This window comes from Arachis stenosperma, chromosome 2 (assembly GCF_014773155.1).
Source record: "Arachis stenosperma cultivar V10309 chromosome 2, arast.V10309.gnm1.PFL2, whole genome shotgun sequence".
Lineage (NCBI taxonomy): Eukaryota > Viridiplantae > Streptophyta > Magnoliopsida > Fabales > Fabaceae > Arachis > Arachis stenosperma.
Genome location: NC_080378.1, coordinates 2,419,780 through 2,444,659, shown reverse-complemented (window position 1 = coordinate 2,444,659; position 24,880 = coordinate 2,419,780). Strand labels below are relative to the sequence as shown.

The following is a 24,880-nucleotide window of genomic DNA, read 5'->3' as shown; positions in this document are numbered from 1 at the left end:
TATACAGTCTTATAATCTTAATAGTAAGATACAAAAGCTAAAACCCTACTGCCACAAGTAACACCACATTTGATCTCATTTAGAAGTGAAAAAAAAGCTTAGTAGAACAACAAAGAAATAAGAGTCCAGTTTTGGTTTTAAGAACTATTAATCAGATGTGAATGGGTATGCCTAATCATTTCTATGAACAAAACTCAATAAACAAATAGGACCTTTCCCCCTTTCTATCTTTCTATTGGACATTGAACATTAAGCTAAAAAATAAGAATATAAAACAAAGATATCAACATATCATACATAATGAGCAAAGCCAAAGTAGATGCAAGAAGGCAGAATATATAGAACATAAGGGGATAGTATAATATTCTATGAGATATAAACAAGGTAGATAAAATTTACCCTCCACTCAGTCCACCATATTTTTCGAGTATCATCATCTGCCTCATCAAAACTCAGCCAAGGCTTGTTGTAGTTTTCCTTAAAAACCTGAGAGATACGCTTTAATCCAGGCTTAGGTGGGTACCAACTACATCAAAAACAAAAAAAAATGATAAAGACATATTACTTAGTAAAAATGAGACATGTTATTCATAAAATTTAAAGCAAATAACAAACCATTTGGCACCATCATATCTAAGCTTGGGAGCACTTGTGCTGGAGTGACTAGTGGCAGTGGATGTTCCTTGACCCTGAGCATCTTGGGTACTATTAGATGTGGTTTGTCTTTCCCCACAAGATCCTGCTAGATTAGGAGCTACAATAGCTGGATCACTCTGCACACCATGTGAGGCAGTGTTGGAAGGTTCATTGGCTTGTTGAGTGCATGATCTTGGCACACCCGGAGTAGGCATCATGTGTATCTGAGGCTCCTGACGGGAGGGGGTAGTGGTAGCAATAGGTGGCGGTCTCCCATTGGTTGGAGCAGTCGTGTCGGATGATGACCCAACGAGAGAGTATGGATCCGCATGCAAGTCAAGAGGGTGACCAGTAGAAAGCCTAGGCCTCAGCCACGGCCACGACCGCGATCTCCGTCTCTACCAACCATATCCTGTACGCATTAAAATAAGCAAGTTATTATCCATAACATAACCGATACAAGATATATGAATTAACAAATTAACAAATTTATTAGAAATATGCAATTAAAGTAAAATCAGCTAGTAGTGTCATCAGCTAGTAGTAAAAAGCAGCATGTTTTGGGAGATATGCCACAAATGAGTGAAATTGGGTAAATTAACAAATTTGCAAACTAAGAATTTAAAACTAAAACCTCAATCCGAGAATTCTGAACTTCCATCATCATCAATGTAAGCATCATCGTCATCATAGTTCTCAATGTCGTCGTCCTCCTCATTATTTACGTTAGGAACCTGGAGGTCAGCTACTTGAAGTTGTATCATATCAACATCTCCTGACGTAGATGCTAATGATGGTGGAAACTCGGTTTCTGAAATGATCCTAGCATGTGGAGGCTCATCATTCTAATACACCTCGGTTTCAGATTCATTTTGTGCCTCCTCTATTATTTTTCGTGGTTTACATGTAATCACAACCTTCCAATTAGACTTACAGCCTTGTGGATATGGCATGTAATACACTTGTCTAGCTTTTTGTGCAAGGATGAATGGATCGTAACTCCCATATCTCCTAGTGGGTAATACTTCAATTATTTTGTAGTCTTTGTGTCTACGCGTTCCTCGAGGCCTGGTAGGGTCATACCACTCACAGTAAAACAAGGTGACTCTTAAACTAATAAGACTTGGATATTCAACAATCAAAATCTCTTTAAGAATGTCGTACCAATCAGATGCATCATTCCCTCCATCACCTTTAACATATATGCCTGTATTATCTGTCTTCTTTCCAGATGCATGCTCAGGAGTATGAAATCTATACCCGTTAACCTTGAACATACCAACACTCGTGGCCCTAGTTTTTGGCCCGAAGGCTAAACTTAATAAATGAGGACAAGTTATGCCATTACTGGGATTTTTTACCTGATTTTGTCAAACAAAACATAGTATTTAGAAAAACAAGATTTACTTTAACATATTTTGATACAGTCAACAAAATGTAAAAACTTACATGCTCATGGAACCATGATGGAAAGTTGGATAAAGAATTATTGCTCCCATGGATCTGCTCGTATTTACTTCTAAATGTATCAACTTCAGGACAATTCAACAAGATATGTAAGTGAGCGGCTTTCATTTCCATACTAGTTAACCATCTGTCTTTGTTGGCTCCCCCAGGAACACCCGGTTGATAAAAAATAGAAAGGGTAGGCTCAGATGAACTTACACCACCATCATCATTCCGATTCGGCCTTGTTCTCTTAGACATGACATGTGGCTCAAAGTAATAAGAACAATAACTTGATGTCTCTCTAGCCAGGTATGCTTGACAAATTGAACCCTCTACTCTAGCCCGATTCTTCACTGATCTCTTATACGTGCCTATTTCATGCTCAAATAGATACATCCACCTAAACTGAGCTGGTCCACAAACACGTGCCTCATATGCCAAGTGAACTGGTAGATGCTCCATTACGTCGAAAAAGGCAGGTGGAAAAATTCTTTCTAACTTGCACAAAATAACAGGAATATTAGCTTCCATTTGTACAAGATCGCTAACCCGAAGAGTAGATGAACAAAGGTCCCTAAAATATTGACTTATTTCGGTCAACGGTTTCCACACGTGGTCTGGCAACTCTTTGAAGGCTAACGGAAGCAAACACTCCATAAATACATGACAATCATGAGTTTTCATCCCAAACAATTTTCCTCCCTTGACATCAACACACCTTTGTAAATTTAAAACATATCCATCTGGCATTTTCAACTCTTGTACCCATTTACAAACATTTTTTCGTTGTTGGAGTGTCAAGACATAGTTGCCCTTAGGCTTTGCCCAATGACCTTCGCGTACCTGCACCAAATTCAAATCTGGTCGCTTACAAAGCACAGCCATGTCTAACCTTGCCTTTTCATTGTCCTTTGTTCTTTCAGTATCCATAACGGTATTCATTATGTTATCAAAAATATTCTTCTCAATATGCATTAGATCCAAACAATGACGAACCAAATGATCTTTCCAATATGGGAGATCCCAAAATATACTCCTTTTGGTCCAATTGTGTTCTGGTGCACGAAATTGCAATAACACTTTTGCAATCCCGCACAACTAACCAGCAAGTGCATTGGGTCGTCCAAGTAATACCTTACGTGAGCAAGGGTCGATCCCACGGAGATTGTCGGCTTGAAGCAAGCTATGGTTATCTTGTAAATCTTAGTCAGGATATCAGAAATTATCAGGATTGACTGTAAGAAGCAAAAGAACATGTAATGGTTACTTGTACTGCAGTAATGGAGAATGGGTTGAGGTTTGGAGATGCTCCATCTTCCGAATCTCTGCTTTCCTACTATCTTCTTCATCAAACACGCATGTCTCCTTCCATGGCAAGCTCGTGTAGGGTCTCACTGTTGTCAGCAGCTACCTCCCATCCGCGCAGTGAAAGCTAATGCACACACTCTGTCACAGTGCTGCCAATCACCGGTTTGGTTCCCTCCCCTACCGGAATAGAATAACTCTTTTGCGTCTGTCACTAACGCCCAATAGGTTACAGGTTTGAAGCACGTCACAGTCATTCAATCATTGAATCCTACTCAGAATACCACAGACAAGGTTTAGACCTTCCGGATTCTCTTGAATGCTGCCATCAGGTCCTACCTATACCACGAAGATTCCAATTAAAGAACCCAAGAGATAACTACTCAATCTAAGATAGAACAGAGGTGGTTGTCAGGCACGTGTTCATGGTTGAGAATGATGATGATTGTCACGGATCATCACATTCATCCGGATTAAGAACAAGTGTTATCTTAGAATGGAAGCAAGCATGATTGAATAAGAAACAGTAGTAATTGCATTAATCCATCAAGACACAGCAGAGCTCCTCACCCCCAACCATGGGGTTTAGAGGCTCATACTGTGGAAAGAACGTGTACAAAATGTTATGGGGTCATAAGGTTCTGATTACAATGTAAAAAGGTCCTATAAGTAGTAAACTAGTATCCTAAGGTTTACAGAAATGAGTAAATGACAGAAAAATCCACTTCCGGGCCCACTTGGTGTGTGCTTGGGCTGAGCAATGAAGGAATTTCGTGTAGAGACCTTTTCTGGAGTTAAACGCCAGCTTTCATGCCAGTTTGGGCGTTTAACTCCAAATTTTATGCCAGTTCCGGCGTTTAACGCTGGAATTTCTGTAGGTGAATTTGAGCGCCGGTTTGGGCCATCAAATCTTGGGCAAAGTATGGACTATTATATATTGCTGGAAAGCCCAGGATGTCTACTTTCCAATGCCGTTGAGAGCGCGCCAATTGGGCTTCTGTAGCTCCAGAAAATTCACTTCGAGTGCAGGGAGGTCAGAATCCAACAGCATCTGCAGTCCTTTTCAGTCTCTGGATCAGATTTTTGCTCAGGACCCTCAATTTCAGTCAGAAAATACCTGAAATCACAGAAAAACACACATACTCATAGTAAAGTCCAGAAAAGTGAATTTTAATTAAAAACTAATAGAAATATACTAAAAACTAACTAAAAGATACTAAAAACATACTAAAAACAATGCCAAAAAGCATACAAATTATCCGCTCATCACAACACCAAACTTAAATTGTTGCTTGTCCCCAAGCAACTGAAAATCAAAATAGGATAAAAAGAAGAGAATATACTATAGATCCCAAAATATCAAAGAAACATAGTTCCAATTAGATGAGCAGGACTAGTAGCTTTTTGCCTCCGAACAGTTTTGGCATCTCACTCTATCCTTTGAAGTTCAGAATGATTGGCATCTATAAGAACTTAGAACTCAGATAGTGTTATTGATTCTCCTAGTTAAGTATATTGATTCTTGAACATAGCTAGTGTATGAGTCTTGGCTGTGGCCCAAAGCACTCTGTCTTCCAGTATTACCACCGGATACATACATGCCACAGACACATAATTGGGTGAACCTTTTTAGATTGTGACTCAGCTTTGCTAAAGTCCCCAATTAGAGGTGTCCAGGGTTCTTAAGCACACTCTTGTTGCCTTGGATCACAACTTTATTTCCTTCTCTTCTTTTTTTTTTTTTTCGAAATTTTTTTTTTCTTGCTTCAAGAATCAATTTGATGATTTTTCAGATCCTCAATAACAGTTCTCTTTCTCCTCATTCTTTCAAGAGCCAACAATTTTAACATTCTCAAAACAACAAATTCAAAAGACATATGCACTGTTCAAGCATTCATTCAGAAAACAAAAAGTATTGTCACCACATCAAGCTAATTCAACTAGTTTCAGAGATAAATTTCGAAACCCTGTACTTCTTGTTCTTTTGTGATTAAAGCATTTTTCTTTTAAGAGAGGTGATGGATTCATAGGACATTCATAGCTTTAAGGCATAAACTTTATTAATTTTATTAATTAAGAACAAGACTCAAATATAGATATAAGATGAGACTAAAAATAAAGGAAAAATAATAATAATAATAAAAAAAACGAAAAACAGAGGCTCCTAATGATAGAGGTTTCACAGAGTTAGGACTCAACAACCTTGATTTTGAGAAGTGGATGCTCTCTCAGCTTGAGAGGAGAGCTTTTGGCGCTTCAGTTCTTTGATTTCACGCCCCTGCTTCTCTTGTTCCTTCAGCAATTTGCAGATCATGCAGTTCTGATTCTGCTGTTCTTCCTTCAGTTGCTCCATAGTCTCTTGCAGCTTGTTGATGGATGCTTCTAGGCTGGCCCAGTAGCCAATTTCAGGGAATTCAGGGAGGAACTCACGCGCCCTCCTCTTGATAGAGTTGTCTTGCACTTGTCCTTCCATTGACTTCTTGGTGATTGGATGTTCAATGGGTATGAACTCATCTACTCCCATCTTTACCCCAGCCTCTTTACAGAGCAAGGAGATCAAGCTTGGGTAGGCCAATTTGGCTTCAGTGGAATTCTTATTTGCAATTGTGTAGATCTCACAAGCAATCACATGATGCACCTCCACTACTTTTCCAAGCATAATGCAGTGAATCATCACTGCTCTCTTGATGGTGACCTCAGAATGGTTGCTAGTGGGCAATATGGAACGCCCAATAAAGTCTAGCCAACCTCTTGCAATTGGTTTGAGGTCTCCCCTCTTGAGTTGGTTTGGGACACCCTTAGAATTGGTTATCCACTTAGTTCCAGGGAGTCATATGTCCTCTAGAACTTGATCCAACCCCTTATCTACTCTCACAATCCTCCTATTAAAGGAATCAGGATCATCTTGTAGTTGAGGCAACTTGAAGATTTCTCTTATTTTGTCCAGATGGAAGTATATAACTTTCCCTCTGACCATGGTTCTGTGGGTATGGTAAGCGGTTCCAATCATTCTTTGCTTATCTGTTAGCCACAGATTTGAATAGAATTCCTGAACCATGTTCCTTCCAACCTTTGTCTCAGGATTGGTCAGAACTTCCCAACCTCTGTTTCGAATTTGCTCTTGGATCTCCGGATATTCATCTTCTTTCAGATCAAATTTAACTTCCGGGATCACTGACCTCAGACCCATTATTTTGTGATAATGGTCTTCATGTTCTTTGGTTAAGAACTTCTCTTCATTCCAAAGATTCTTTGGATTAGTCTCTTTCTTTCCTCTTGAGTTGGTTTGTTTTCCCTTGGGAGCCATGATATTGATGAATCTTGGCTTAGTGATCACGGAAAAGCACACCAAACTTAGAGGTTTTGCTTGTCCTCAAGCAAAAAGAGAAGAAAGAAGATAATAGAGAGAGAGAGGGGGAGAGAATTCGAATGGTGTGAGGAAGGAGGGGTGAGGAACGTTCATTTATAGAGTGGGGGGAGGAGAATTTCGAAAACAAAAGAGAGATTTGAAAGGAAATTTGAAAAGATATGAAAAATATTTGAGAAAAGGGTGAGTTTTTGAAGAAGATTTGAGATTATTTTGAAATAGATTTGAAAAATGGTTTTGATTTTTGAAGATTTGAAAGTGAGTGATGAATGATTGAAGTGTGATTTTGTAGAAAAGTATGGGTGAGAAAAGGAAAGTTTGAAAGAATCTGATTTGAAAACAAAATTGTGGTCCCCCCACCTTTCTGGCGTTAAACGCCCAGAATGGTACCCATTCTGGCGTTTAACGCCCACTTGGCACCCTTTTTGGGCGTTTAACGCCCAGCCAGGTACCCTGGCTGGCGTTAAACGCCAGAAAACCTTTCTCACTGGGCGTTTTTCTGAACGCCCAGTGATGCTGCACACCTGGCGTTAAACGCCCAGAATGGTGCCCATTCTGGCGTTTAACGCCCAGAATGGTACCATTACTGGCGTTAAACGCCCAGAATGGTGCCCATTCTGGCGTTTAACGCCCAAAATGCCCCTTACTGGCGTTTTTTCGCCAGTAAGCTCATTTCTCTGCTTTTTGAGCTGAATCCTTCTGTAACTTTGTGAATTCCTTCATTTTTGATACTTGCCTCTGTAAGAACTAATCATACACCTTCCTAATGATTGGGTTGCCTCCCAGTAAGCGCTTCTTTACTGTCTTTAGCTGGACTTCTGCTGAGAATCACTCAAGCCTCAGTTTTGAGCATTCCTGCTCAAAATTTCCTTCAAGATAATGCTTGATTCTCTGTCCATTAACAATGAACTTCCTGTCAGAATCAATATCCTGAAGCTCAACATATCCATATGGTGACACTCCTGTAATCACATATGGACCCCTCCAACGGGATTTGAGTTTTCTTGGAAACAGTCTGAGCCTAGAGTTGAAGAGCAGAACTTTTTGTCCTGGCTCAAAGACTCTGGTTGACAATCTCTTGTCATGCCACTTCTTTGCCTTTTCCTTATAGATCTTAGCATTTTCAAAGGCATTGAGTCTGAACTCCTCTAACTCATTTAGCTGGAGCAATCTTTTTTCACCAGCTAACTGTGCATCCATGTTCAGGAATCTGGTTGCCCAGTAGGCTTTATGTTCCAGTTCCACTGGCAAATGACAGGCCTTCCCATACACCAGTTGGTATGGGGAGGTCCCTATAGGAGTCTTGAATGCTGTTCTGTATGCCCACAGAGCATCATCCAAGCTCTTTGCCCAATCCTTTCTTCGGGACATTACAGTCCGTTCCAGGATTCTTTTTAGCTCTCTGTTAGAGACTTCAGCTTGCCCATTTGTCTGTGGATGATACGGAGTTGCCACTTTATGGCTGATTCCATATCTAACCATAGCAGAGTATAGCTGTTTATTGCAGAAATGAGTGCCCCCATCACTGATTAGCACTCTGGGGACGCCAAACCTGCTGAAAATGTTCTTCTGGAGGAATTTTAGTACGGTCTTAGTATCATTAGTGGGTGTAGCAATTGCTTCTACCCACTTAGATACATAGTCCACTGCCACCAGAATGTAGGTGTTTGAGTATGATGGTGGGAATGGCCCCATGAAGTCAATTCCCCATACATCAAACAGCTCTATCTCTAATATCCCTTGTTGAGGCATGGCATATCCGTGAGGCAGGTTACCAGCTCTTTGGCAACTGTCACAGTTACGCACAAACTCTCGGGAATCTTTATAGAGAGTAGGCCAGTAGAAGCCGCACTGGAGAACTTTAGTGGCTGTTCGCTCACTTCCAAAATGTCCTCCATACTGTGATCCATGGCAGTGCCATAGGATCCTTCGTGCTTCTTCTCTGGGTACACACCTGCGGATCACTCCGTCAGCACATCTCTTAAAGAGATATGGTTCATCCCAAAGGTAGTACTTGGCATCTGAAATTAGTTTCTTTCTCTGCACATAACTGTACTCTTTGGGTATGAACCTCACAGCTTTATAGTTTGCAATATCTGCAAACCATGGAGCTTCCTGAATGGCAAAGAGTTGCTCATCTGGGAAAGTCTCAGAGATTTCAGTAGGAGGGAGGGACGCCCCAGCTACTGGTTCTATTCTGGACAGATGATCAGCTACTTGGTTCTCTGTCCCTTTTCTGTCTCTTATTTCTATATCAAACTCTTGCAGAAGCAACACCCATCTGATAAGCCTAGGTTTTGAATCCTGCTTTGTGAGTAAGTATTTAAGAGCAGCATGGTCAGTGTACACAATCACCTTTGATCCCACTAAGTAGGATCTAAACTTGTCAATGGCATAGACCACTGCAAGTAACTCTTTTTCTGTGGTTGTGTAATTCTTCTGTGCATCATTTAGAACACGGCTAGCATAATAAATGACATGCAGAAGTTTGTTATGCCTCTGTCCCAACACTGCACCAATGGCATGATCACTGGCATCACACATTAATTCAAATGGTAATGCCCAATCTGGTGCAGAGATGACTGGTGCTGTGACCAGTTTAGCTTTCAGGGTCTCAAATGCCTGCAAACACTGTGTGTCAAACACAAATGGTGTGTCAGCAGCTAACAGGTTACTCAGAGGTTTAGCAATTTTCGAAAAGTCCTTAATAAACCTTCTGTAGAATCCTGCATGCCCCAGAAAGCTTCTGATTGCCTTAACATTGGCAGGTGGTGGTAATTTTTCAATTACCTCCACCTTTGCCTTATCCACCTCTATCCCCCTGCTTGAAATTTTGTGCCCAAGGACAATTCCTTCAGTCACCATAAAGTGACATTTCTCCCAGTTTAAAACCAGGTTAGTCTCTTGGCATCTTTTCAGGACAAGTGATAGGTGGTTAAGACAGGAGCTAAATGAGTCTCCATATACTGAAAAGTCATCCATGAAGACTTCCAGAAATTTCTCTACCATATCTGAGAAGATAGAGAGCATGCACCTCTGAAAGGTTGCAGGTGCATTGCACAGACCAAAAGGCATTCTCCTATAGGCAAACACGCCAGAAGGGCATGTGAATGCTGTTTTCTCTTGGTCTTGAGGATCTACTGCAATTTGGTTGTAGCCTGAGTAGCCATCCAAAAAGCAGTAATAGTCATGGCCAGCTAGTCTTTCTAGCATTTGGTCTATGAATGGTAAAGGAAAATGATCCTTTCTGGTGGCTGTATTGAGTCTTCTGTAGTCAATACACATGCGCCACCCTGTGACTGTTCTTGTAGGAACCAGTTCATTTTTTCATTATGAACCACTGTCATGCCTCCCTTTTTGGGAACAACTTGGACAGGGCTCACCCAGGGGCTATCAGAAATAGGATAAATAATTCCAGCCTCCAGTAATTTAGTGACCTCTTTCTGCACCACCTCCTTCATGGCAGGATTTAGCCTCCTCTGTGGTTGAACCACTGGTTTGGCATTATCCTCCAATAGGATCTTGTGCATGCATCTGGCTGGGCTAATGCCCTTGAGATCACTTATGGACCACCCAAGAGCTGTCTTGTGTGTCCTTAGCACTTTAATCAGTGCTTCCTCTTCCTGTGAATTTAAGGCAGAGCTTATAATCACTGGAAAAGTGTCACCCTCTCCCAGAAATGCATATTTCAGGGATGGTGGTAATGGTTTGAGTTCAGGCTTATGAGGCTTATCCTCCTCCTGAGGAATTTTCGAAAATTCCTTTGCCTCCTCTGGCTCTTCCTGATCAGTTGGAGCATCTTTGAAGATGTCCTCAAGCTCTGATTCTAGGCTTTCAGCCATATTGATCTCTTCTACCAGAGAGTCAATAATGTCAGCGTCCATGCAGTCCTCTGGTGTGTCTGGATGCTGCATTGCTTTTACAGCATTCAACTTGAACTCATCCTCATTGACTCTCAAGGTTACTTCCCCTTTTTGTACATCAATGAGAGTTCGTCCAGTTGCTAGGAAAGGTCTTCCTAGAATGAGAGTTGCACTTTTGTGCTCCTCCATTTCCAGCACCACAAAGTCAGTTGGAAAGGCAAATGGCCCAACCTTGACAATCATGTCCTCTATTATGCCTGATGGGTGTTTAATGGAGCCATCAGCAAGTTGGAGGCATATCTTGGTTGGTTTGACCTCTCCAATCAACCCAAGCTTTCTGATAGTGGATGCAGGTATTAAATTAATACTTGCTCCAAGATCACATAAGGCTACCTTGGTGTAAGTGCCTTCCAATGTGCATGGTATCAGAAAGCTTCCAGGATCTTGAAGCTTTTCTGGTAAGCTTTTTAGAATGACTGCACTGCATTCTTCAGTGAGAAACACTTTTTCAGTTTCTCTCCAATCCTTCTTATGACTTAAGATCTCTTTCATGAACTTAGCATAAGAAGGTATTTGCTCAAGTGCCTCTGCAAAAGGAATCTTTATTTCAAGAGTCCTTAAATAGTCTGCAAAGCGGGCAAATTGTTTATCCTGTTCCGCTTTGCGGAGTTTCTGAGGATAAGGCATCTTGGCTTGATATTCTTCAACCTTAGATGCTGCAGGTTTATTCCTTACAGAAGTTGTTGAAGAAGCCTTGTTAGAGGGATTACTGTCAGCACTCTCAGGTGTCTGATTCTCCTTGGGCGTTTGAACGCCAGGAGTGGATGAAGTTTGGGCGTTAAACGCCAACTTCTCCCCCTTTTCTGGCGTTTGAACGCCAGAACTGGGCAGGAAATGGGCGTTTAACGCCAGCTTTCCTCCCTGTTCTGGCGTTTGAACGCCAGTATTGGGCAAGGAATGGGCGTTTAACGCCAACTTTCCTTCCCTTTCTGGCGTTTGAACGCCAATAATATTCCTCTCTGGGCTCTTACTGTCCTCAGAGGGATTTTGAACAGTGGCTTGGTCATCCTCTGTCAACTGTTCCTTAATTGACTTCTTGCTCTTTTGAGCAGTGGCATTCAGTGTTTTCCCACTCCTCAGTTGAACTGCTTGACATTCTTCTGTTATTTGTTTAGATATTTGCTGTTTTGCTTGATTCAACTGCAGTTCTATGCTCTTGTTAGCAACCTTAGTATCATGGAGCATTTCTTTAAATTCTGCTAACTGTTCTGTCATCAGGAGCAATTGTTGATTAAGCTTATTCATCTGTTCTTGAGGATCAGGATCAGTGACTACTGCCATGACCTCTTCTTGTGGAACGAATTCCTTGCTAGAATATAAGTATTGGTTTCTAGCAACAGTGTCTATAAGCTCTTGAGCTTCTTCAATTGTTTTCCTCATGTGTATAGATCCACCAGCTGAGTGGTCTAAAGACATCTGAGCTTTTTCTGTGAGCCCATAGTAGAAGATGTCTAACTGTACCCACTCTGAAAACATTTCAGAGGGGCATTTTCTAAGCATACCTCTATACCTCTCCCAGGCATTATAAAGGGATTCATTATCCTCTTGTTTAAAGCCTTGGATGTCCAGCCTTAGCTGTGTCATCCTCTTTGGAGGGTAAAAATGATTCAGGAATTTGTCTGATAACTGTTTCCATGTCTTTATGCTTGCTGTAGGTTGGTTATTTAACCACCTTTTAGCCTGATCTTTTACAGCAAATGGAAACAGTAATAATCTGTAGACATCCTGATCTACCTCTTTATCATGTACTGTGTCAGCAATTTGTAAGAACTGTGCCAGAAACTCAGTAGGTTCTTCCTGTGGAAGACCGGAATACTGGCAATTTTGCTGCACTATGATAATGAGTTGAGGATTTAGCTCAAAGCTGCTTGCTTTGATGGGAGGTATACAGATGCTACTCCCATATGCAGCTGTAATGGGGTTAGCATAAGACCCCAGAGTCCTTTTGGACTGATTAATTCCACTTAAGTCCATAATGGACAAAAGGGAAATGATAATAATTGCAAAGAGATAAATTTTGTTTATTTTTTTTTTTTTTTGAAGTAACCGAAAAAAATAAAATTCAATAAAATAAAATAAAAGAAAATTCGAAAATTAAAAATAAAATAAGATCAAAGCAAATTGAGAACTGAATCAATTAGCGAAGAAAAAGATTTTGAAAACAGCAATTAAGAAGATATGATTGAAAAATTTTTATGAAAAAGATTTGATTTTTAAAAAGAGGAAAGAGAAAAACAGCAAAAAGACACCAAACTTAAAATTTTTAGAAATCAAACACTAATTTTTTTTCGAAAATTTTAAGAGAGAAACACAAAGAGGACACCAAACTTAGAACTTTTATGAATAAAAAAGGGACTAAGAACATGCAAAAATCGAAAATTAAAAGAAAAACAAAAGCATGCAATTGACACCAAACTTAGAATATGAAACTAGACTCAACTAAAAGACTCTAAACCAACAAAAATAAAACAGTCCTAATCTAAGCAACAAAATAAACCGTCAGTTGTCCAAACTCGAACAATCCCCGGCAACGGCGCCAAAAACTTGGTGCACGAAATTGCAATAACACTTTTGCAATCCCGCACAACTAACCAGCAAGTGCACTGGGTCGTCCAAGTAATACCTTGCGTGAGCAAGGGTCGATCCCACGGAGATTGTCGGCTTGAAGCAAGCTATGGTTATCTTGTAAATCTTAGTCAGGATATCAGAAATTATCAGGATTGACTGTAAGAAGCAAAAGAACATGTAATGGTTACTTGTACTGCAGTAATGGAGAATGGGTTGAGGTTTGGAGATGCTCCATCTTCCGAATCTCTGCTTTCCTACTATCTTCTTCATCAAACACGCATGTCTCCTTCCATGGCAAGCTCGTGTAGGGTCTCACTGTTGTCAGCAGCTACCTCCCATCCGCGCAGTGAAAGCTAATGCACACACTCTGTCACAGTGCTGCCAATCACCGGTTTGGTTCCCTCCCCTACCGGAATAGAATAACTCTTTTGCGTCTGTCACTAACGCCCAGTAGGTTACAGGTTTGAAGCACGTCACAGTCATTCAATCATTGAATCCTACTCAGAATACCACAGACAAGGTTTAGACCTTCCGGATTCTCTTGAATGCTGCCATCAGGTCCTGCCTATACCACGAAGATTCCAATTAAAGAACCCAAGAGATAACTACTCAATCTAAGATAGAACAGAGGTGGTTGTCAGGCACGTGTTCATGGTTGAGAATGATGATGATTGTCACGGATCATCACATTCATCCGGATTAAGAACAAGTGTTATCTTAGAATGGAAGCAAGCATGATTGAATAAGAAACAGTAGTAATTGCATTAATCCATCAAGACACAGCAGAGCTCCTCACCCCCAACCATGGGATTTAGAGGCTCATACTGTGGAAAGAACGTGTACAAAATGTTATGGGGTCATAAGGTTCTGATTACAATGTAAAAAGGTCCTATAAGTAGTAAACTAGTATCCTAAGGTTTACAGAAATGAGTAAATGACAGAAAAATCCACTTCCGGGCCCACTTGGTGTGTGCTTGGGCTGAGCAATGAAGGAATTTCGTGTAGAGACCTTTTCTGGAGTTAAACGCCAGCTTTCATGCCAGTTTGGGCGTTTAACTCCAAATTTTATGCCAGTTCCGGCGTTTAACGCTGGAATTTCTGTAGGTGAATTTGAGCGCCGGTTTGGGCCATCAAATCTTGGGCAAAGTATGGACTATTATATATTGCTGGAAAGCCCAGGATGTCTACTTTCCAATGCCGTTGAGAGCGCGCCAATTGGGCTTCTGTAGCTCCAGAAAATCCACTTCGAGTGCAGGGAGGTCAGAATCCAACAGCATCTGCAGTCCTTTTCAGTCTCTGGATCAGATTTTTTCTCAGGACCCTCAATTTCAGTCAGAAAATACCTGAAATCACAGAAAAACACACATACTCATAGTAAAGTCCAGAAAAGTGAATTTTAATTAAAAACTAATAGAAATATACTAAAAACTAACTAAAAGATACTAAAAACATACTAAAAACAATGCCAAAAAGCATACAAATTATCCGCTCATCATGTTCCACCCCATATCCGCTCAATCTCACTTGTCCTCCTGTGTCAACTATTTTAGGATAGTGTCTAACTCTTTCCCAGACCTGTTCACCACTAAGCCTAATAGGAGGTTCTTCATCCTCCTCAACATTCTTCTTAAAACTAACTTTATTACGCCTATAAGGATGACCTTCAGGTAAATATCTCCTGTGACAGTCAAACCACGAATTCTTTCCGCCATAATCTAACCAAAAGGCCTTGGTATCCTCCATGCATACTAGACATGCTAATCTTCCCCCTGTACTCCAACCAGACAACATTCCATAAGCAGGAAAATCGTTAATTGTCCACATTAATGCAACCTTTAACTGAAAATTCCTCTTGCTATGAATGTCGTATGTTAGGACGCCTTCATCCCATAACTCTTTAAGTTCATCTATCAATGGTTGAAGATAAACATCAATTTTTGCTTTGGGATTTTCTTTTCCGGGTATGATGCACGTTAGGAACAAAAAAGGGTCTTTCATACACATATGAGGTGGAAGGTTATAAGGGGTAACTATAACATGCCAACAAGAGTACGGTGTGCTAAAATGAACATTAGGAGAAAACCCATCAGAACAAAGTCCAAGGCTAACATTACGCGGTTCGCTTGCAAAATGAGGATGCCTGGTATCAAAATGTTTCCATGCTTCACCATGGGAAGGATGTGTCATTACGTCGTCATTTCTGCGATTTTGGTGATGCCACAACATATGAGGGGCAGTACTCATTGATGCATACAACCTTTGTAGCCTTGGAATCAATGGCAAATAATGCATTTTTTTATATGGCACCTCTTTATTTTTTCCCTTCCTAGGCTTAAATCTCTGCTCCCCATAAAATTTACATTGTCTAAGATCTTTGTCCTCTTTGTAATATATCATACAACCATTGACACAACAATCTATCTTAACCTCCTTAAACCCAAGTTGGGAAACAATTTTCTTAGCTTCATAGTAATTAGCAGGAATTTCATTTTGAGTTGTTTGCATTTCTCTAAACAAAGTTGCCCACTGGTCAAAAGATCCCTGGGATTGGTTTCCCTCTGATTTTATACTCAGCATCCTACTGGCAAGTGACAATCGTGAATGGATACAATTTTCCCACAAGGGTTTACTAACTGAATCTAAGAGGTCATAAAATCTCTTAGCATCTCGATTTGGTTCCTCCACTGTTGGTTGCATGTACATGTGAAACTCAGGTTGCAAAGCATCAACAACCATCTCATGATAACGATCAAAATTTTCTTCCCATGTAACACCACCTAATTCAGAGCTACTTTCAATACCTTCTTCTATCCTAATCTGATTCTCTGTGGGTATCTCTTCTCCATGCTATGTCCAAACCCAATAATTAGGTTTAAACCCATGAGTATATAGATCAATCTTAATGTCGATCAACTGTTTAAACGTCCCACATTGACATCTGGCACATGGACACCTAACTAAACCTCCTCTGAGAAATTCATCAGTTCTAGTACACGCATCCACAAATTCATTTACCCCTTTAATAAAACTGGGTTTAAGACCCCGCCTCTGATCATACGTTCTATCATACATCCAACTTCGGTTCTGGTTTTCCATTATTAATGAATTTAATTTCCTACATATCAAAGGGATAATATTCACTTTTTAATTTTTTTTCAACGAGAAACCACAACAAATAAAAGTCTTATCATGAATATAATTTATACTTCCACCATGAATGGTTTACACATACAAGCATATATAAATAAGTATAGATAAGCATGCATAATAATTTAACAGAGATAATAAAGATGAAGATAAATTAAAACTCAATAGTTTAACAGAGATAATAAATAAATAAAAAAGTAGAAGGTTAAACCTTGAATAGCTTTTCTGGAAGTCTTAAGCTCTACCAATACTTATGATAGTGTAAATGGAATCTGTTGCTCAATCTCTTCTTCAACTCCTTTCTGTTATGAATTCTGTCAGTTTTGTAGAAGATGATTATCAAAATTAAATATCAATTACATATACAATTAAATATCAATATAAGATGATTATCAAAATTAAACTCTAATAATGATAATCATATGTATTTAGGAGACCTTCATTGAGTCAGGACTCAATCCAAATATATAATTTAAAAAAAATAGAAAATAAAAAAAGAAAGAGGAAGATTAAGGCAAGTAAAGAAGGAGAAAGCAACGCAGATTCCGTGATTCCAGGCTTGCATTCCAATCATGTAATATTTATCAGATACACAAACCGTTGAAACAAAGTAATATTTAGCACATAGTACTATTAAATATGAAAGTGAAATTAAGCTTTCAAAAAAGAGCATATTATTAAGATGATGAGATGAGATGAGATGAGTTTCATCACATCAAATAATTATTAAATATGTATAATTATTATTATTAATTTCTCCTCTGCATGTGTCATTTAATAAGAAAGATAGATGCAGATAGATGGTTAAATATGAATGGCAGATGAGATCAGATGAGAGTAGTGTGGCATAGGCTACAAAATTAGAGAGAATATAAGACCCATAGTTTCAAGACTCATTACTGGTTATCAACTCATACTCAATAACCTGATTAATCATTAAGTAACTGAGAGAAGAACTAATCAACAAAAACAGAATTAGAAAGTTTTACAGACCTGTAAGTGTTAGCGTCAAGAGATTCAAATGTTTGCAACGCCCTCGTGTTCAACACGGCTGCAATAGAAAATGATAGGCCTATGACCAAGAACAGGACATTCATATGTATGAGCAAAGGAAGAATTTATTTCCTATAAGTGTTGACAATGAATGCCATTTAATTTATTGCAGGCCAGAGCATCTTCAAAATAGGCCAGAATAAATACAAAATAATATGAAGATTGGAGAGTCCACCTATAGGTTATGGAAATTCCTAAGTTCCATTTCTAATAAATAGAAGGTCCAATAAGATGTCAATTTCAATACAAAGTAAGATACAAAAGAGAACTAATATGATATATCCTGTGTTTTAAATTTTCTTCCTAGAAGCTGTACTGCATCATCCAAACTAAACAGCCAACACAATGTTATAAGTTGTTGGGGCCAATATAATACCTGTATAAGTTTCTTTTGTTTATTATATGTTTTTGTATTAAAAATTAAAAAATAAACTTGAACATTATAATAAAAAAATAATTTGATTAGTTTGGTATCTGTCATCTTCAAATGAAATCCAAAGTTTTAACATGCAATCGACAAAGTGACACATTGACACATACTATTACCATGTCGTATTAAGGCTTTTAAAAGTTTGTGCTCATTATTACTACTTCATCTTCAAAAGTCAATATCTGCTAACAGACCCAAATTCATTAACCCTGTATGTAAGTTAGAAAATTCAAATACATGATCTTATTATTATGCGTCCTTAATAGTAAGATCATATATCAACAGCACAACATGAACATGATCAAAGAAGAGTACCTTTGAACACTCAAACCAAACAATTCCATGTCTAAGAAATGGAGCTCTATCTATCCTACCAGAGTGAATTTATGAAATTTGGCTACTCAAAGATTAACCTAAAAAGCTTTAAAATGTGATTGCAGTCAGGTGTTTACAAATCATAAAAACAGAATTTGATATAGGAGATATAAAATGATTAAATATATAATATTTAATCATTAAAACAGTAAGTAAATTCCAAATGAGAATATATTCTCCCCGACTTTCTCCTTTATCTGTGTTTCTTAGCCTCTATATCCCTGTAGCAAATACAGAATCTAAACACACGTTGTTATTGTTGTAAGTTTTTCAAACACATCACATCAAAAGCAACACAAAATCTACCTACATACACAGATAGATACAGAGAGAAAATCAAAGAATATTTGCTAACCAAATTGAAAAGTTAAACTTAATCAAGAGAGAGCTATTAGCCTACTAATATTTAGTATTTACTAGTGGATCTAACTACTGTGCATGCTAGTTTTTGGGTCAAAATCTTAAATTCCTAGCACATTTTTAGCAAAATATCAACAACTGAGATAACTGCAACAATTATTGGGTGTTCAGTTCAGCATTACAAATTCTCTCCCTCCATATGTTTTGTTAATCAATAAACAAACTAAATTAAAAATCTAAATTTAAAACCTAATTACTAAATCATCCATTAAAAACCAATCAACAAACTAATTATCTAAAATATGAAACCTCAAATCAACAAATTAATTAGCTAAGTAGGGGAGCAGGGGAGTAGGGAAGAATCCAAACACAAGCAGGAGAGCAGGTAACTCACCCTCACCAGGCCATTGGATAAGCACGAGCTAGCAGCGACAGCAAGTAGAACCAGCGACAATGGCGAAGGGAACTTCGGAACCAGCGACGATAAGGTTTTTCAAATTACGTGCTCCTGCCTGTCATCCTTGATAACATTCAATTCTTATCAAATGCATGTTCAATCGAATAACTTATGAATAAACCCTAAACAAAGAAGAAAGAATGGAAACTGACCCTCGCTGGAGTTCTACCTCGCTGAAAACCCTTGGTTTGAGTAAGGCGTCGGAGTAAGGTTTATGGTTGAGAGAGAGTGTGTGTTGAGGAGCGCCGGCGAAGCAACCGTGACGGAGCGGCGACGGCAGTGGAGAATGACGCGGGTTGGTGCTGAAATGGGGATTTTGGGGTAAAAGGAAATTGTGTTTCTGAATTCTCTGGACGCGGGAAGGGTTTTGGGTAAGTGTTTTTTAACGATAAAAATCGACGGCAGATTTGTCGATTTTAAATTAAAAACAATCGACACTCTATGCGTCTATTTTATATATTAAATCTATACCGTTTACTTGGTTTTATAAAACGATCTAGACCGTTAAAATTTATCGACGGCAACTGTTGTCGATATTTTAATTAATAAAATCGACGCCGCTTTCGTCGATTTTAAAATAAAATTATTTTCAGCCCCAAGTTCGTCGATAATGTGACGATAATATTATGTATCATAACATTATCGACGACCTGGCCGTCGATTTTAATATTTTATTTTTAATTATTTTTTTCTAGCAATATCGACAGCAAGCCGTCGATAAATATCAACGGCAGAAATAGCCGTCGATTTTTAGCGTCGAAAAAAATGTTTTTTCTAGTAGTAAAAGAAACGTATGAGAGAGAAAGAGAAAAATATACAACAAAAATAAAAAATAATAAAATAACTACTTTATAAAGTGAGGAGGAAGTTAAAAAAATTTAATATTTAAAATTTAAATTAATTTTAATTACTAACATTTAATTACAAACTAAGAATGTATTTTAATTAAAATTTAATTAAATAATATTATTTGAATTAAAAAATTAATTAAAGATTAAATTTTAGGAAAAAAACAGATAGGTCCTGACTTTTTAAATTTTTGACAAATACATCCTTGACAAAATTTAAATACAAAAATCCCTGATTTTAATAAACGAAGGACAATTTAGTTCTTCCGTCTATTTGCCTCTTATACACTAAACGGAACTGGCTGATGTGGCTGAAACGGTGTCTAGGTGTCCGTTACGGTGCCACGCTGGAAGGGGAATAAAGTTCGAAGGACAAATAAGTCCTTGACGTCATTTTGCAAATAAAGTTCGAAGGGCAAATAGGTCCTTGAGAATTTAGTTCATTATACTTCTATTATGCTTCTATTATGAGAATTTAGTTTATTAAATTATGCTTGTATTTTGAAATCTAGTTAACTTGTTGTATTCTGCTATTTAAATTATTTGTATTAAAATTGCAAAAATTGGGCTTGTTCTGTTTCTACTTTTTTTCTTAAATTGCATTAGTTCAATTTTAGTGTATTTGTGTATTATATTAGAATTTGTTAAATTACATTAGTTCATTTTTCATCATACCGGTGGCATTAGTTAGCATCAGTTCATTTATGCATCAAGTTAGCATTAGTTTATTTGTGCATCATTCATGTATTAAGTTAGCATTAGTGCATTTGTATATTATATTAAAACTAGTATTTTTATCCATAATAACATTACGAGAATAATTTTTTTTTAAATTATAGTTCACTTTGTTCTAACAATATAAATTATGCATGGCACAAAAGATTTATAAAATCAAACTACTTTTACAAAAAAAATTGTAAGTTGACAAAAATCTCTAGTTAAGAAGACCAAGATATTTGCAGATAAAAAATTAAATAATAAGATTTTTAGTTATTATTTTTATACGAAAAAGTCTAATTTTTTATTAATAATTAATTTTAACATTTATCTAAAATTTAAAATAATTTAATGTGTATACTTTTACATTTAAAATATTTTATTTGTAAAAAAATATCGGATGACATATTTTAATTTGTCAAATTACTAATATAAAATATAATTATATATAGAGTAAAAATAGTAGAGAGAAATAGAAAAATGGAGAGAGATAGATGAGAGAATTTAGGAAAGGAGTTTATTAATTTTGAAAAAAAGTATTTTCTCTCAATTTTAATAAGAGTGTCATGTGACACATTTGATTATTAAATTAGATAGTAATATATGATACATAATATAGGTATATTTCAATTAGATAGTAATATATGATACATATAGAAGCATAATAAACTAAATTCTCAAGGACCTATTTATCCTTCGAACTTTATTTGCAAAATGACGTCAAGGACTTATTTGTCCTTTGAACTTTATTCCCCTTCCAATGTGGTATCGTAACAGACACTTGGACACCGTTTCAGCCACATCAGCCAGTTCCGTTTGGTATATGAGAAGCAAATAGACGGAAGAACTAAATTGTCCTCCGTTTATTAAAGTCAGAGACTTTTTTGTATTTAAATTTTATCAAAGACATATTTATCAAAAATTTAAAAAATGAGGGACCTATCTATCTTTTTCCCTAAATTTTAAAAGGCACATAACATTATCGTTTTAGAATTCATTCATTTTATTTAAGTAACTTGACTTATTTTTAAATTTGCTACAGAAATGCAAAGTGAGGAAGGTTTCAACTGTTGCACGAATTAGAGCATGTATATACTATATAAATAAAAGCAAAGAATTAGGGGCCAACGAATCATATGATTATTCATTATTGAATTGATGGATGTAGATATTATGTTCTACTCATAAAGTGATACATATCATGAAATGAAACTCTACATTGTTATACTTATTTATGTTTTAAACTGAAATTATTTTCCATGGAAAAATTATATATACATATTTATTTTTATTATATAAAAATTAATACTAGTTTTTTATAATGAGTTTAAGTCACATTTTTTTTAATAATATCATATCAGTAATTCTAAAATACATAGCAATAAATAGTGTTTTGTCGATTTTTAACAAATTGATGATGGTTTGATATCTAATGGTTTGGGAAAGAAACCTACTCCTCTTTTGCGAGTACCAATTTTCTAGAAGTGCATAACGATCCTTGAATTAGACCGAATTAGAGGAAAAGACTGAAAATACAACAAATAAATAAAAGGTTTAAAAATAAGAATGATTGGTGTAACACCCTCACTACCAGAATGTCACGCTTCCGGCTGCACCACTCTAATAGCAAGAAGTATTACGACTACTTTATATACTTAATATTAAAATAGGAGCCTGTGACTCAACACCGTATCGCTGATTTCTTTGAAAACCGGAAATAAATACTTTATCTAAAAAAAACAAGCAGGCATAGATTCATATACAAGACTTCTTACATAATATCTTATAATATAATATATATAAATCATATAACTCATATCCCTCTTACAAAATTGTAATAACAAAGACGAAGGAAGAAAATAATCTAATTAATACCACATATAAAACCAAACGCAGTTTAACTCTTCTTAATGTTTCTTCATTCAGTACCTGAAAAGGTAAAGCTGTAGGGGGTGAGAACCTAACCACTTGGCCTCACCACAGAGTTTCAAAGTTGTCATAAGAAAATATTTAATAAGAAAACCATTTTCAAGCTCAGTGATTATCATTGCCTTATGAATCTTTTAAAAACCAATGGATAATTGTTCAAAACCTTGTCAAAGAAACAATGTTTAATCTTTCAGAAATCCGAAACCTTTCCTTTCTTATAAGAAAATCTCAATCAAAAACCAACCACACAATCAAGCAACACAATCATTAATTCAGCACCAAAGTTCATTCCCAAATGTAGCACGCCAGGACAAACACAGGCAAGATAGACAAGGAAAGCGCAAATAGGCAGCAGTTACAGCAAATAGTTCAAGTAGCAGCTAGGAACAGTTTAGTAATTAGGCAAACCAAAACAAGTTCAAACTCAAGCAAAGCATACAATTGCATATGATGCATGCCTGTTCTATGGCTAATGAGGCTCATCTGTCGGTTATCCATCCAACCCGACAAGTCTGAATTGTCCTTAGACTGTCTCCCGATGTGCATCCCCAAGAGTCTATGCATAGCTTTTTCTCAAATAATCAATATTGCTCAATGGGAGTAACATTCCCGGGAATTTATATAGTGCCCGGTCACACTTACGTCGTAGGTTCAACAGAGTATCGAGTTTTCTACCTGGTACATGTGGTGGCAAGCCACGAAACTTTATCCAGGGAAACTCGTGTCTCAGATATTTCAATTCATAAGCCATATAAATAATTCATTCAACATTCATCAATGTCAAAGTCATTCTCAACATCATTATCATTCATCAATCCATATCTCATTTCCAATTTCCAATTTCATTCAAAATCATATTTCAAAGAAAATCCTCATCAACCTTCTTTCCATTTCGTTCATTAACAAATCCCTATCCAAAACATAACTCTTCCTTTGATAAATAAAGCAATCTTAAACCCTGTAATGCTTAAAATTAAACCTTCTTAAAATAACTACTTCAAATAAAACTTCTAATTTTATAAAATTTCGGCAGCATCTCCTCTAAAACTCAGACACTGCCACCCATTTTGGGTCCCATCCAATCATTCCTCAAATCAACCAATTCTAAATCTCAATCATTTTCCAAAATTCAACCAGTTCCAATATCAAATTGTTTTCAAAGCGAATCAGTACTAATAATAAATCTCTTTTAAAATCAAACCAACTCAATTACTAAATCATTTATAAAGTCAGACTAACTCAAAATTAAACCATTTCCAAAATTAATTCAGTTTCATATTCCAAATCATTTCCAAAGCCGATTCGTTTACATTATCAAGAATAGCTTCAAAACCAAGAAAGCCATTTTTTCATGATAATCAACTAAATAACCTTTCGAACTAATTTTTTTCAGCAATCACAAACTACTCAAGCAATCAAGCAATCAGTCAATCAGTCCATCAAACAACCACATTTATAAGACAATCATAATCACAGACATATATTTCTCACATTAATATCTATATATAACAACTCTGTCATGTAAAATAGATTTAAAGAAAAACCACTACCTCAGTTAGCTGAGTCCACATAACTTATCATGATAATTTCCTTTTCTTTCAATTCATGGCAACAGTGATAACAATAACCCCACGGAACAACAACAGCTCCAACGCTTCTTACAACAGCCGTGTTAATATAAATTTCAATTACATTGACTGAAACAGTTTCAAGAAACCCAAGACAAAGGACATGTATCAAAATCGAATCAGAACAAGCATGGCAAAGATAATAAAACATGTAAATGGCCTAGAATCGAAAAAGATATCTAACCGGAATCATTAGGAATAGCTCTGGTGTTAGCTCTCAGCGGCAGAAGAACAGAAATCAGACTTAGACACCCATCCTAGCGGCATTAGCCTCACTCCATGTGATTAAGGCAACGGAGACACCAACAATAATCAGAATAGTGGCACAAGCTAGAAGCAGAACAGATTTTCAAGAAAGGAAGTAGAGTTACCGATGAATCTGGCCCGATTTCGGTGACAGCATTGGCAATGGCAGAGCTCCCACGAAGCTCCCTATCCTTTGTTTCGTGCGTTCTGTTCCTCATAGTGACGGCGGCCCAATAGCAGCGGTGGTAGGACGCGGCGGCACAGAAAGACAACAGCCCTTCTCCTCCCTCAGATTCGGACTCCTGACGGCGACGCAGCGACGGACTTCACGGCGAAGTGACGGCGGCGGCATGAGTCCCGCAAAGATGACGACGAACGCGAGGTCAGTGGCTGGCGCGACGCTCCCTCTCTCACCCGCGAGCTCTCTCTTCCCTCTTCGCGA

The 24,880-nt window shown here is 37.5% G+C and overlaps 1 protein-coding gene across 1 annotated transcript; it reads right to left on the bottom strand.

Annotated features, from left to right (window-relative positions):
• Positions 1 to 1,271: 1,271 nt before the first annotated feature.
• On the bottom strand, positions 1,272 to 24,656 carry LOC130961209 (uncharacterized). The gene is made up of 5 exons (XM_057886956.1): positions 24,564 to 24,656; positions 14,824 to 16,095; positions 2,086 to 3,045; positions 1,720 to 1,997; positions 1,272 to 1,458 (listed from the first exon to the last, which is right to left on the bottom strand). Exons 1-5 carry the CDS (start codon positions 24,654 to 24,656, stop codon positions 1,272 to 1,274), a joined length of 2,790 nt encoding a protein of 929 aa, XP_057742939.1.
• Positions 24,657 to 24,880: the final 224 nt, after the last annotated feature.